At 39.9% G+C, this 15,875-nt stretch overlaps 1 protein-coding gene across 2 annotated transcripts in view; it reads left to right on the top strand.

The window, feature by feature from the left end:
* fam102bb (family with sequence similarity 102 member Bb) overlaps positions 1–15,875 on the top strand; it is a 40,136-nt gene that overhangs the window by 6,705 nt on the left and 17,556 nt on the right. For both annotated transcript variants that reach the window (XM_051645578.1, XM_051645577.1), the window contains exons 2-5: positions 2,686–2,806; positions 2,896–2,925; positions 3,335–3,451; positions 12,183–12,229. In XM_051645578.1, coding sequence (XP_051501538.1) covers positions 2,686–2,806; positions 2,896–2,925; positions 3,335–3,451; positions 12,183–12,229 — 315 coding nt within the window. The remainder of the gene's footprint in view (positions 1–2,685; positions 2,807–2,895; positions 2,926–3,334; positions 3,452–12,182; positions 12,230–15,875) is intronic.

Genomic DNA, 15,875 nt, shown 5'->3' with positions numbered 1-15,875 from the left:
GATTAGCTGATGGCATGTCACCATATTCTAATTTTTTGAGATAGTGAATTGGTGGGTTTTTGTTAAATGTGAGCCAAAATCATCCCAATTAAAAGAACCAAAGACTTAAACTACTTCAGTCTGTGTGCATTGAATTTATTTAATACACGAGTTTCACAATTTGAGTTGAATTACTGAAATAAATGAACTTTTCCATGACATTCTAATTTATTGAGATGCACCTGTATATATATATATATATATATATATATATTATAAACTTTGTTAAAGTGCATGTTTAAGATTCAGATGGTAGACCAGTCAGTGCAAAGGATTCAAGTATAACAGGAGAAGTACAGTATGAAGTAAACAGTTTAAAGTAATGTGCAACTGATATGATATATTTTTTTTTTCTTCAGTCCAGATTGTTTTCAGTGCAGAGGTTCTCTGAGAACCTTGGCTCTGAAAACACCAAGTCCTCTGAGGTCTACTGACACACATCAGGGTCATTTCACTCTGTCCATCTACTACAAACTAAAAGAGTGTGATATTATGAGCATTTTAGCGATTATAAATCAGCTGAGCAGGCATGCTTTGGGGTTTTCGTTAAGAGGAAAACATTCTAGTCTTGTTTAGAGAAGTCATTTGCCCCTGCTGCTATGGTGACAGAATCACATAGAGTTGAGGGTATTTAACCAGCTGTGGGTTATTCTGTTTAATGGAAAAGAGGCTGTTTTCATTCAGTGACTCACTCGGCACCAAACACAAGCCTTATGGTAGAGAATCTCCCCAGCTGTTTGGAAGTTCCTGATTATGCTTTATTTTGGCTGTGTTTCCCATTGACGTCATTGTGGACCGTTAGGAGATGACAGAATATTGTAAGAATGAGGGGAACTCTGTATTTATGTAAGGGTTGATGTACAGCTGTGGGAACTAATGCAAGCAAGCAAGCATTACTATTTCTGTTGCTCATACTTTAGAGTTAGGGATTTAAACTACACCATAACCCTAAGTATTAAATGCTCCTGCTATTGATCTGTGCTGGAACAACCTGGGGTCAAAGGGATTGCTCATAAAAAATGAACATCCTGTTATCATTTACATACCCTCATTTTGTTCCAATCTCGTTTTACTTTTTTTCTTATGTGGAACACAAAAGGAGATTTTTTTTAAGACTTTTGGCACAGCTCTTTTTTTCCCCCATACAATGAAAGTGAATTGGTTGTCAGACCCTAACATTCTCCTTTTATGTTCTATGGAAGAAAGAGAGCCATTCAGGTTTTGAACAATATGAGGGTAAGTAAATGATGACAGAATTTAAAATTTTGGGTGAACTATCCCTTTAAGTGCTTTGCTTTAAGGGCAATACCTCACACTTAACCTGCAACCTTTGTGTTGAGATTTACATTAATAGTGCATAATGTTCACTCTGTTACATGTGTATAATGGCATCACAGTTTCCTTGAAGTTCATTATACAGACCTGCATCTCTCCAAAAGCCCACTGGGTCTTACTCATCTGCCCTGTCTGCAAACATCTGTCTAATTAGGGAGTAGAACACCACCTGCACAGGAAGGGCCATTTTCAAATGGGAAATTAATTAAACTTCTAGTTGTCAGTATGGGACTTTGAATCCAGGCTCTAATTAACCACAGAATGTGAGTCAGACACTTTAAAGAGAGAGTTCACCCAAAAATGAAAATAATTTACTTGCCCTTATGTTGATCCAAACCTATATGACTTTATTTTCTTCCGTGGAACACAAAGGGAGATTTTAGGGACTGACAGCCTCAATGGAGCTTGGAACAATGTGAGGGTAAGTTACAGAAATTTCATTTTTGGGGAACAATCCCTTTAATGAAGTCGTCTTCCAGAGAATATTAAAGGAATATTCCGAGTTCAATACAAGTTAAGCTCATTTGATAGAATTTGTGGCATAATGTTGATTACCACAAAAATCTGGGTTCCAATGAGGCACTTACAATGGAAGTGAATGGGGCCAATCTATAAACATTAAAATACTATTTCAAAAGTATAGCCACAAGACAAACAATATGCATGTTAACATGATTTTAATTTGATAAAATCGCTTACTAACCTTTTCTGTGTAAAGTTTTAGCCAATTTTACAACTTCGTTGCCATGACGATGTAATGTCAACAAACCCTAAAACAACATTTTTGTCTTTAAACCCTCCAAAAATCGTCCCCGATTCACTTCCATTGTAAGTGCCTCTCTGTAACCTCGATTTTTGCTTTTGTTTTAAAAAAAGGAGGGAGGAGTCATCAACATTATACTACAAATGCTGTTGATTGAGCTTAACTTATATTGAACGTGGAATATTCCTTTAAAACCACTCCATTGTAATAGGTTGGATTGGGTGTGACTCATTCTGTTGAGAAATCATTCTAAGATCTCCCTGAGGAGCAAGCGACAGGAACTGTCCACCACTGTTGGATTTTGCAAATGAAGGTCAGATTGTGTGTGAGAGAGGGTTTATACTTTTTGGATGAGTGCATGCTTGTTTTAAAGTCTTGAGCTGGGGCTGTGCTCTATTCAGTGGCACCTCAAATTAGCTCAACAAGTAAAGCAAGGTGCAGAAATGCCAAGGTCAAGGGTTGGATTCCCGTGAAACACAAAATGATACACTGTAAGTATAAAAAAATATATAAAATGTAACAACATGGTGTGTTTGTGTGTTTGACAGGGAGACAGTTCAGGCTAACTGTGTACACTGGAGAAAGAGATTCTCCTTCCCCTGTAAAATGAGCGCTAATGCTGGAACTGGAGTCCTTGACCCCTGTGTGTGTCGAGTTTCAGTCAGAAAGGTTCACAGTTCACATTTTTTGTCTACCGTAAAATCCATTCAGAAGTTTAGAGTTTAAATACAGCTAATGATTTCAATGTTTTTTAACAGGAACTGAAAGGTGGAAAGACTTATGCAAAGGTAAATTATTCTTCCCTTTTATTGACTTTACCAGTGTACTTACGGTATACTTAAAATGAACCTATCTTTGTTCATGTCCTTGTTATTTTCCATTTACCTTTCATGAAAGAAAGACTCAGGGCATTGGTAATTCAAGTAGACAAGACAAAGGATTGTAAATTATTGATAGCAAAATGAACAGCTTAAAATAGATCACTCTAGAGAACAAAGTGTTTGTATACAATTCTGTCTGTGTATGTGCTCATGCAGTATGTTTCCAGTGTGCCTCTGTTCATAAAAGCATTAACCTTTTAGTTGAGCTTGAAGCTTTGAAGCATTAGTACCTTTCATGACACCTTATGTTTTGCTACTGGCAAAGATAAAATTGGATTTCTTCCCTGATCATGTATTGCTCTTGTTCTCTGTACAGCTGGGTTTTGCTGATCTCAACCTGGCTGAGTTTGCAGGGTCAGGCAGTACCACACGCAGGTGTCTGCTGGAGGGTTATGACACCAAGAACACTAGGCAAGACAACTCCATTCTTAAGGTACAGAAATGTTCAGGCATCCTCTTAGGGTGCTTTCACACTAGCACTATTGGTGCACACCCAGGTTTATTTGGATAATGTGAATGCTGTTTTCCGAACTCGGGTGCGCACCTGCAATCTGCACCCAGTCTGCTTGAAAAGGTTTTCTGGGGTAAAGTTCATGTGAACTCTGGGATGTTTTGCTGCTGATATGAATGCAATCATCCTCATTCACAGAAGTTAACCGCTATTAATGATGTATAATTTGTATCTTTGCAGGCTCCTGATCGCAATTATGCGATGCATTATGGTATAAGGCATTTCTTATACCTGCTCGTCTCCAAATAAATCGGCTTCATTGAGCAACTCACATTCTTCATATATTTTGCAACACATCCGCAGATTCACGGCAGACAAACTCTAACATTCTTCACGTCATTGCACAATTAATGCATCTGTGGCAGACAAACATAAGTGTTGTTGTGTGCATGCAATGTTTTTATGGTAAATCCAAAGAAACAAATAATTCAAAAACATTAGGGGTTTAAAATGAATGTTTAAATCAGCAGGATTTGCAACAAAACTACATAAATGTTTATGTTTGCAAGGTATAAATATGACCTCTGAACATAAAACTTATTAACAACACAAAGTATTAGCTAAAATTTGACACGTAACTGGCCCTGCACGTTTGTTTTACAGACAATTAAAGGGATAGTTCACCCAAAAATGAAAATTCTCTCATCATTTACTCATTCTCATGCCATCTCAGATGTGTATGACTTTCTTTCTTCGGCAGAACACAAACAAAGATTTTTTGAAGAATATTTCAACTCCGTAGGTCCATACAATGCAAGTGAATGGTGACCAGACCTTTCAAGCTCCATTAGACTCCAGTGGTTTAATCCATGTCTTCAGTAGCAGTATAATAGGTGTGGGTGAGAAACAGATCAATATTTAGGTCCCTTTTTACTCTACACCGGCTGGCAAAAATTTGGAATGATGTACAGATTTTGCTGTTTCGGAAGGAAATTGGTACTTTAATTCACCAAAGTTGCATTCAACTGATCACAAAGTATAGTCAGTACATTACTGATGTAAAAAAACAGCACCATCACTATTTGAATTTTTTTTTTTTTTTTATCAAATCTAGACAGGCCCCATTACCAGCAGCCATCACTCCAACACCTTATCCTTGAGTAATCATGCTAAATTGCTAATTTGGTACTAGAAAATCACTTGCCATTATATCAAACACAGCTGAAAGCTATTTTGTTTGTAAAATGAAGGTTAACATTGTCTTTGTGTTTGTTTTTGAGTTGCCACAGTATGCAATAGAATGGTATGGCTTAAGGTCAATATTAGGTCAAAAATGGCAAAAAAGAAACCGCTTTCTCTAGAAACTCAACAGTCAATCATTGTTTTGAGGAATGAAGGCTATACAATGCTTGAAATTGCCAAAAAACTGAAGATTTCATTCAAAGGTGTACACTACAGTCTTCAAAGACAAAGGACAACTGGCTCTAACAAGGACAGAAAGAGATATGGAAGGCCCAGATGTACAACTAAACAAGAGAATAAGTACATCAGAGTCTCTAGTTTGAGAAATAGACACCTCACATGTCCTCAGCTGGCAGCTTCATTGAATTCTACCCACTCAACACTAGTTTCATGTACAACAGTAAAGAAAAGACTCAGGGGTGCAGGCCTTATGGGAAGAATTGCAATGAAAAAGCCACTTTTGAAACAGAAAAACAAAAAGAAAAGGTTAGAGTCGAGCAAAGAAACACAGACATTGGACAACAGATAATTGGAAAAGAGTGTTATGGATCTTAACCCCATTGAGCTTTTGTGGGATCAGCTAGACTGTAAGGTGCGTGAGAAGTGCCCGACAAGACAGCCACATCTATGGCAAGTGCTACATGAAGCGTGGGGTGAAGTGTCACCTGAGCATCTGGACAAATGGACAGCTAGAATGCCAAGGATCTGCAAAGCTGTCATTGCTGCACGTGGAGGATTTTTTGATGAGAACTCTTTGAAGTAGTTTAAGAAATTCTGAATTTTTTTTTCAAATTGTAATAGTAATTGAAAACCTGACTATACATTGTTATCAGTTGAATGCCACTTTGGTGAATAAAAGTACCAATTTTTTTCCATAAGAGCAAAATCTGTGCATTATTTAAAAGTTTTGGCCACCAGTGTAAATCTCCACTTTCACATTTTGAAAGTGAAGATTTATAGTAAAAAAGGATTTAAATATTGATCTGTTTCTCACCCAAAAAGATTGCATTGCTTCAGAGGACATATATTAAACCATTTGAGTTGTATGTATTACTTTTATGCTACCTTTTTGATTCTTGGAGCTTGAAAGGTCTGGTTCACTTGCATTGTATGGACCTAGAGAGCTGAAATATTCTTCAAAAACTCTTTGTGTTCATAAGAAAGTAAGTCATACACATCTAGGATGGCATGAAAGTGAGTAAATGATGAGATTTGTTTTTTCTGATTAACACTTTTTATTGATTCACACAATTGACAAAGAAAAGCAAAACATATATTCACAGAATCAATATTTAACCCCCATTATTCCCTTTCCCCCTCCCAATCCCCAACCCCACCCTGACCCTCAACAAAAATAAATAAGAAAAATAATCACACACATTTAAACTACACTTCTCTCTCAACTGCCCCTCCCCGAGAGCCCTCCAAGAAGGCCAAATAGCTGCCCCTTTTTTATTGAATGAATCTAAATTGCCTAGCCTTGTACATGACATTTCCTCGAATGCCACCACTCTTGAATTGAGGGTGCTCCTGCCGACTTCTATCCCCTAAGAACAATCTGTCTGCCGATCACAACACTGGCTAGGACCCAATTTTTATATATATTTGTCCCCTATATTAATGACTGCCCCATCGCCTAAAATACAGAATCTGGGGCAAAATGAAATTTGAGTGCCAAATACGTCACACATAAAACTCTGAACCTTCAACCAAAATTCTTGGATCTTAATACACCACCAAAAAACATGGGTTGTGTCCCCATCTTCTGATTGGCATCGCCAGCACGTGGGTGTGTCTTTCAGACCAAGCCTATACAAACTAGAGGGGGTCCAGTAGAATTGATGTAAAATCTTAAATTGCATAAATCGCACCCTTGCATCTCTAGATGTCGACTTGATGTTTTTTTAGAATCCTAGCCCACACTCCCTCCTCCAATACCAAGTTTAGATCTTTCTCCCATAATCTCTTGAGAGAAGCCGAAGCTCCATCCCCTAGACTCTGAATTAGCAGTGAGTAACACACTGATGCCTCATGACCTTTTCCAAAAGCAGTAATCACCACTCAGAGTATCTGCCACTTTAGGGCGGTGTATGCTACTCCCAAAAATAGTACAGAGCAGGTGGCGCAGCTGTAAATACCTAAAGAACTGAGATCTGGGAATCCCAAAATGTTGAACCATATTTTCAAAGGATCTCAGCACTCCACTCTCATATAGGTCACCGAGTGTATTAACCTCCCTCTCAATCCACTCTGTCCAGCAGAAAGGGGATTTATTAATACATAATTTGGGGTTCAGCCATATGCTCAAGGCTAATTTTTTTTTTTCCCCCAATATGGAATGCCATACGAGGAATGTCCTCGTGGTGGCGTAGTGACGTGCCTCAATCCGGGTGGCAGAGGATGAATCTCAGTTTCCTCTGCTTCTGAAACCGTCAATCTGCGCATCTTGTCACATGGCTTGTACATAGCACGTGTAGAGGCTTCACGCTAATCTACACGGCATCCACGCACAACTCCCTACGCGCCCCAGAGCGAGAACCACATTATAGCAACCACGAGGAGGTTACCCCATGTGACTCTACCCTCCCTAGCAACAGATCCAATTTGGTTGCTTAGGAGACCTGGCTGGAGTCACTCAGCACGCCCTGGATTCGAACTCACGACTCCAGGGGTGGTAGTCAGCATCTTTAATCGCTGAGCTACCCAGGCCTCAAGGGTACATTTAAATAAATGTCCGAATTAAACACTCTGGACACTTGTCCATACCGAATGCAAATGCGAGATAACGGAGTGTAACATAACTTCTCCGGTTAGTTTGATAGAAAGGCTTTGCAATGGCGAAACAGGGGCAAGAACTTCCTGTTCAATACAAAACCAGGGAGGGGCTCTCTCAAGTGGGAGCGACCAATGAGCCAAATGTCTGAGACCGAATGCATAATAATAAAACAAAATCGGGGGGCCTGGGTAGCTCAGTGGTAAAGACGCTGGCTACCACCCCTGGAGTTCGCTAGTTTGAATTCCAGGGCATGCTGAGTGACTCCAGCCAGGTCTCCTAAGCAACCAAATTGGCCCGGTTGCTAGGGAGGGTAGTCACATGGGGTAACCTCCTCGTGATCGCTATAATGTGGTTCGTTCTCTGTGGGGCGCATGGTGAGTTGAGCGTGGTTGCCGCGGTGGATGGCGTGAAGCCTCCACACGCGCTATGTCTCTGTGGCAACGCGCTTAACAAGCCACATGATAAGATGCACGGGTTGACGATCTCAGACGTGGAGGCAACTGGGATTCGTCCTCCGCCACCCGGACTGAGGCGAATCACTGTGCAACCACAAGGACTTAAAAGCACATTGGGGCATTCCAAATTGGGAGAAAAAATAAATAAATAATAATAAAACAAAATCTTGGGTAGGCCTAGCCCACCTTTGTCAATCGGCCTATGCAATTTACTGAAATGTAATCTGGGACGTTTACCATTCCAAATGAAGGACTTCGCTATGCTATCAAATTGCTTGAAATAAGAGAGGGGGACATCTTTAGGGAGAGACAATAGCAGGTAGTTGAATTTTGGAATACAGTTAATTTTAATAACATTAACCTTCCCAATCATAGATAAATATAATGAAGCCCACCTGCCCACATCGCTCGAAAAACGTTTTATTAAAGGGTCAATATGAACTAAATCACACAAATTTGCTGGGAATAAAATACCCAAATATTTAATGCCCTGTTTGGGCCACTGGTAGGCGCCCGGCTGAAAATCCGTTACCGGGCAATACACTGTCAGAGCCAAAGCTTCGGATTTAGACCAATTAACTCTGTATCCTGAGAACTTAGAGAAGGAATTAATACTTCAGTGGAGGCACGGCATAGATCTAGTGGGATCAGAGATGAATAATAAAATATCATCTGTGTAAAGCAAAAGCTTATGTGCCACACCTCCCGCCATCACCCCTGGAAAATCATACTCCTTTCTTATCGTGGCTGCTAATGGTTCTAGGGCAAGACAGAACAATAATGGGGAAAGAGGGCAACCCTGCCGGGTGCCCCTATCCAGAGTAAAATAATCTGAAATTAAACTGTTAGTCTGTACCGCCGCTACCGGGTGTCTATAAAGTAACTTAATCCATCCAATAAAAGTATTCCCGAACCCGTACATTTCCAAAATCTTTAAAAAGATAATCCCATTCTACCATATCAAATGCCTTTTCGGCGTCAATTGAGATGGCAGCGACCAGAGTCTGATCGTTCGCCACTGCCCACATGACATTAATGAAACACCTAATGTTATCAGAAGATCTATGGCACTGAATAAACCGCACATGATCTATATGTATAAGAGATGTCATAACTTAATCGGTTAGCCAAAATCTTTTACAATATTTTAACGTCTAGCTGGATCAGGGAAATTTGACGGTAACTCTTACACTCGCTTGGATCTTTGTCCTTTTTAAGAATCAGACTGATCCGGGCTTGTGTCATGGTTGACGGAAGCTTTCCATTCTGTATATGATTCCGTATAAACTTCGAGCAAAAGTGGAGCCAGTTCTGTAGCATAAGATTTTAAAAAATTCAGCGGCAAAGCCGTCTGGACCCGGAGCCTTGCCTGTAGGCAGTTTAGATAGTTCTAATGGTTCCACAAAGTTTCTAATATCCTCTTCAGTAGACGAAGATGTGGAACTATAAAGATCAAGATAGAATTCTTTAAAAGCATTATTAATAACAGTGGCTGAGGTAAATATTTCACCACAAGCAGATTTCACTGAGGCAATGGTAGAAAAGTGACTCTCTGTTTTATATATATAGCCAGAAGTTTCCCTGCCTTGTCCCCCGACTCAAAGTATGTCTTGCCATATATAGCCAAAACTCCTTCCACGACAAAATAGTATTATATCTGTATTTCAATTGGGTCAATTCTTTGAGGCCATTAGACGACATTCGGTGCTTCAGCTCTGCCTCGACACTTTTAACATTCCCTTTCAGAGTTCTTGTGCTTTGGATTTTTTGGTGAATGAGGCATAATGTATGATCCGGCCCCTAAGAACCGCCTTAATGCCTCCCAAGCCACACACACAGAGGATACTGAGTACCAGTTGGTCTCCATATAGACATTGATTTCAGCCTTTAGCATTTGTTGGAATTCAGGATTTTTGGTTCAGAAGTCTCCAAATATCTTTAAGACCAAGGTTTTTACACATCCTGTGAAGCGTCAATGTTGCTCTAGGGGGCTTGCACACTTTTGCTTCTCTATGATCAAGGACTGAGTCCATCAAAAGATTAAAGTCTCCTCCCAATATTATATCATGAGGGGTGCCAGTGGCTTGCAACATCCCTTCAAGATCTATAAAAAAGCCCTGATCATCAACGTTAGGTGCATAGATATTAGCCAAAATAAGACTTTGTCCCTGAATTTCAGCTAAAACAATAATGACTCTTCCTATTTTATCTTTACTCTGTTTGAGACATTTGAATTGCAGATGTTTTCTTATCAGTTTAATGACTCCCCTGCTCTTACTCACACTATAAAAAAAAATGCCCACCCCATATCTTTCCAAATTTTTCAGCTTCCTGCGGAGAAAGGTGCATTTCTTGAAGAAATACCATATTTCTTACACTTGAGAAATAACCTTCCTTCTTTTTATGGGGTGCCCCAACCCATTCACATTCCACGTGGAGAGAGACAATCCACTCATATTAACATTTTACATTTTGACATATAAGAAAAAATAGATTGTGTGTCAAAGACAAGATTATAAAGACTACATTCCAACATTACTGCAACAATCAAACCCCGAACATCCCCTAGAACAAAACAAAAAAAATAGAAAAAAGAAAAAGTGCGCATTAACCCAGTGCATGACAGCGCCAACAGGTGTCCATCCCTCCAAACTCAAACAGTCCATGCACACCTACGAGAGCCCCTGCGTCAACCTTGCCATCGGATTGCTCAAGTCCGATGTTTCTATACACATTTTGTGAGACAGAATTACACAGCAAAAGATAATCTATAAAACAAACTCCAGACAATAGGAAGAATAAACACAAAGAGCGTGTAGCTTCATCCATAAAACTGTCCTGAAGGTGTGTTATTCTAAAAAATAAACTCCAGCCGCTAGGCGGAACCAGCACAAAAAGAATGCGCAGATTCTTCAAACAGTCAAATGAATGTTCAGTGAGCCGGTCCTCTCGGGTGCAACATGAGTGCAAGCAAATGACTTACTCACTCCAATAACTTTGCCAGAAATACTCCACAAACTAAACTCCATCCGGTAGGTGGAATAAGTACAAAGAGCTTGTAGATTCATCCACAAACTCATCCCGAAGGTGTGTTGCTCTACAAAAATTTTAGAGAAAAAACTCCAGCCGCTAGGCGGAACCAGAACAAAAAGAACACACAGAATCTTCAAACAGTCAAGCGAATGTTCAGTGAGTCGGTCCACTTAGCTGCAATGTGAGTACCACAAGATAACTTACTCACTCCATTGACTTTATGAAGGACATCGCTTGCTGTGGGCATGTGAATGTTTTACGGCCATCCTTAGCATCTGTTTTAAATTTGGCCGGGAATAACAGTGCAAAAGTGACCTTCCGTTGATGTAAAAGTTTCTTGCATTCCTTGAATCGATCAAGTTTCTCTCTTGTCGAGTTTGCAAAGTCTGGGAACAAGAAAGTGCTGTGTTCTTCCAAGAAAGCCTTCCTTTACTCCTTGCCTCACATAACACAAGATCTTTATTGGATGATCTCAGAAATGTGGCCAGAATTGATCGGGGCCTTGCTCGATTTCCATCTTATGGCCTGTTATGTCGAGCAGACTCGGAAAGATCCCAACCAGGTACTCCCACGATATGGATGTTATTCCACCGGCTACAGTTTTTCATGTCCTCCAGCTTCTCCCAGAAATGCTCCAAATCCACCTTGGTCGCTAGTGGATTAGCAGATAATTCCCTCTCCAATGACTCCAGATAATCAATCCGTTTCTCGACATCCCCCACTCTTGTGACCACATCAGTAAACTTCGCCTCCATGGCAGTGATCGATCGACGTATCACAGCAAGATCCTCCAAGTCAGCAACGACCATTGCCAACATCAGCATCTCTCATCGCATTTCCCGCATCTCTCTGACCAAATCAACTCCCAGGCCCGCGGCCTGCTCAGGGGTGTCAGCTTGAGCACGTAAGTGTCTTTTAATGTCTCCAGAGCCCGAGGATTTTGAATTCTTTGACATATTGTCTTCCTAGAACAGTTATGGACCAGTGTGTATCAAATTTCATGGTTTATGTCATAAAAGGTATTAAAACTAGCAAAGTGCGCAGGGCTTGCCGTTCACACGTCCGATCCTCGCATGGCGTCACATGACTCAATGAGATAATTTTCATTTTTAGGTGAACTATCCCTTTTAACCTCAAATCATGCAGCATTCATATCATGTACATCCAGTGTTTGTACGTTTATGTTGTTATTTGTCTCTACCTGTAGGTGATTATTAGCACACAGTTAATGTCTGGGGACCCTTGCTTCAAAACGTGAGTATTACTTTTAAATGTTTTTTGAATGATTATAATCCAGTGGGTGACTCTATTGAAGTGAGAGAGATAAACTGAAGTTTGTTTCTAAAGGGGGCTATTTTTACCTCTACACCACCATATCTCCATTTTTGAATTTAGATTTAGTTGAAGGCCCACAGAGACCTTTTCCACTCTGAGATTTGAGGCTCCTATTATAGTATTTTCTCTAAAAGTGTCTGTGTGTTGGAGAGAAAGTGTGCATGAGAGCTCTGGGGAATCATCCAGAGCTTTGAACACAAATTTGCATGCAGAGTCAAAGAGGAAACCAACACTGTCCACCCACACGCATGCACACGTACACACACTGGGCATGAATGCAAAAACCTGCCAAAACATTTGTGTGGGTTGGAGCATGGAGCAGAGGATAGCGTTCAGAGATTCGGGGGTGCTTTTTGTGGACCACCATCAGTTGGAGGATTGAGATAGTTCTGTTCTTTAATTCCATATTTGAAAATGTTGTGCTTGAAATCCATTTTAACCATATGTTTGGTTACGGGGTCTAGCCTTCTGTGTGCATTTTCCATTTCCCTTTTTGATTTGTAACTAGTAGCACCTAATAAACATACAAATAAAAAAAATTCTAGAGCAAATAGTTTTATTAAAAAGGTATGTACACATATGTGGACAGAGGGACTAAGTTGTGAAGTTGTAAATAATACCAAGCCATAGAAATATATATATATATTTTTATCTAATTGTTTATTATGTTTCCAGAAGTGTTGGTTTTTCATGTTTTTGAGTAGTTACAGACATTACAGCTGATTTTCTGTAAAGCTGCTTTGGAACAATGTGTATTGGGAAAAAGCACAAATAAAAAATGATAAAAATTATTTGACTTGATTTGACTTATGTTGCAATGTTTTTGTGTACTTTGAGATTTTGTTCCCAATGTTCTCTCTTTGCACTGTCAAACAAACAAGTAACAGCAGGTGCTGAAGCATTTTACCAATTAAAAATAAGCATAATTGATTTTGATACAAGTAATGGACATCATCGTCCAATCTCTGCCAACCATGTTAAAAATAAAATTATACATTATAAATTCTGAATCTAAGTACTGATTTCCATTGTCCGATGTCTGCCAACCATGCTGAGTTGTTCAAACATCATCTGCAGCATGAAACTGAAAGTTTGATAGGAAGTTTGGATTGAATGCACTTGGCTTCATAGGAAAGCTATAGGATTCTCCCTTGCTCCCTATTTAGTGAATGACTTGGTGTGCTTTCTGTCAGCACTGGGTCTCAGAACAGTTTAAAATGCACTGCATTTTCATCCTAAATCCATATAAAGCCTCTGATTTTTTTTTTTTTCTCAATGTGAAAATGCACAATAAATATAGGGTTTCTAATGAAAACATTGTGCTATTGTACATATTTGTGTACATTTTGTTTAGCAGCATGGGGTTTCACAATAAATCACTCAAATTTTAAAAAGGCATATCGGAGGGGGCCTGGGTAGCTCAGCAATTATTGACGCTGACTACCACCCATGGAGTCGTGAATTAGAATCCAGGTTATGCTGAGTGACTCCAGCCAGGTCTCCTAAGCAACCAAATTGGCCCGGTTGCTAGGGAGGGTAGAGTCACATGGAGGGAAGAGTTACCTCCTCGTGGTCACGATTAGTGGTTCTCGCTCTCAATGGGGCACGTGGTAAATTGTGCGTGGATCGCGGAGAATAGCATGAGCCTCCACATGCAGGGAGTCTCCACGGTGTCATGCACAACGAGCCACGTGATAAGCTGCGTGGATTGACGGTCTCAGAAGTGGAGGCAACTGAGACTTGTCCTCCGCCACCCGGATTGAGGTGAGTAACCGCACCACCACGTGGACCTACTAAGTAGTGGGAATTGGGCATTCCAAATTGGGATAAAAGAGGATAAAAAAAAAAAAAGGGCATATCGGATGAAACTAGAGACTCTAATCATTTGACTCAAACAGGTTTCAATGTAAAAACTTAATTAGGTTTTTTACCAGATTTAGTTTTGTTGGCATTTTTCCCAAAGACAAATTCTGCTGTGATCGGCGGCATGTTGTTTTGTCACATGACTCTTTAAATTTAACCCTTTACTGACAGCCCAGAGTCTCCTGAACTGAGATCAGACGGTTTAAATGAAATTAAAATATGTGTTGCGTATAGCAAAGCCAAAATATAACGTCAACGTGTGTGTACGCGGGGTTGCACGAGGCTAGTTATTTTCCTTTTGTTGCATAGGTAATGCTCCCCAAGCTCTCTTCTTCGGTAGGTCACTATATATTGTGCAGAATGAGCCCCTTTTTAGTGGTAGTACATACTGTTTCAAAAGTATAGCTACAAGACATAAAGACTTTTGTGTGATAAGATCACGGATTTACCTGCGTTACGTTGTCATGACAAAATTTTTAGTGTGATTCTATTACACTAAAATAATTTGAACACATATAATGATAATTTTTGTCTTGTGGCTATACTTTTTAATCAGTGTGTATTCTAATGTTTATGGATTGGCCCCATTCTCTTCAAAAGTGCCTTACTATAACTGAGATGTTTACATTTTTTTAATAAAAGAAGGATGAGCCAAAATTATTTTTTGTGGAAATAAACATTATTCCACAAATGCTGTCGATTGAGCTTAACTTGTATTGAACCCGGTACATTTCTTTAAGATAAGTTGGCAACACTTCTGGGCAGGAAGGGAAACAAGAGGCTTGTTCTACCACTGCCCTGGTAGAATGAGCTTTAACAGGATGCGAGAGTTCTTTCCCTGCACAATAATATGCATGAGTAAAGGCGTTGTTTTGATAAAGCACGGCCTTTAGCCGGCAGTTGTTGACAAAGTCTAAATCCTGTCAATATAAATACGCAAGGCGTGAACAGGACAAAGAGCATGCAATCTCTGGCATTCCGCCGATGAAAAGGGAGGCGGGCAGAATGATGACAGTCGAAAAGATGAATATGCATAAGCCCTAGGAACTTTAGGTATAAAAGCAGCGTTTGGGCGTAAAATGACTTCAGAGCCGTCAGCACTGAACTCAGTACATGATGGATGGACCGACACTGCATGAAGTTCCCCAACGCAATTCGCTGACTTGAGTGCGAGTAAGAGAGCTGTCTTGTAAGACAAGATCTTTAAATCCACCTCATACAATGACTAGAGTGGTGCTTCAAAGAAAGAATTTAAAACAACAGTCAAGTCCCATGACAGAAACACTGATTTAGGAGTCAGGCAAAGCCGACTAACCCCTTTTAAAAAACAACATGCAAGTGGATGTACCCATGGCAATACACCATCAAAGCCCACATGACAGGCTGATATTGCAGACAAATAAACCTTAAATGTAGAATATGCTTTGCCTTGTTCAAACAATTCTTGCAAAACTGTTAAAATGTCCACAATGGAACACTGAAATTAAATCACATTGCGTCAGTTACACCAAGAATCAAACACATTCCACTTAGCACCATATAAGGATCTAGTGGAGAAAGCCCTAGAGCTTGTAATGTTTTCAATAACATTTTGAGGTAAACCTACCTCACACAGTTTATTCCTCTCATGAGAAAGGCCCATAGATTCCAAACGGCTGGGTCCGGGTGAAATATCTGCCCCCTCACCTGTGATAGGAGGTCT

The sequence above is a fragment of the Myxocyprinus asiaticus genome, chromosome 19 (genome assembly GCF_019703515.2).
Source record: "Myxocyprinus asiaticus isolate MX2 ecotype Aquarium Trade chromosome 19, UBuf_Myxa_2, whole genome shotgun sequence".
Taxonomy (NCBI): Eukaryota; Metazoa; Chordata; class Actinopteri; order Cypriniformes; family Catostomidae; genus Myxocyprinus; species Myxocyprinus asiaticus.
The sequence above is the reverse complement of the archived record's forward strand: the minus strand, read 5'-3'. Positions and strand labels throughout refer to the sequence as shown.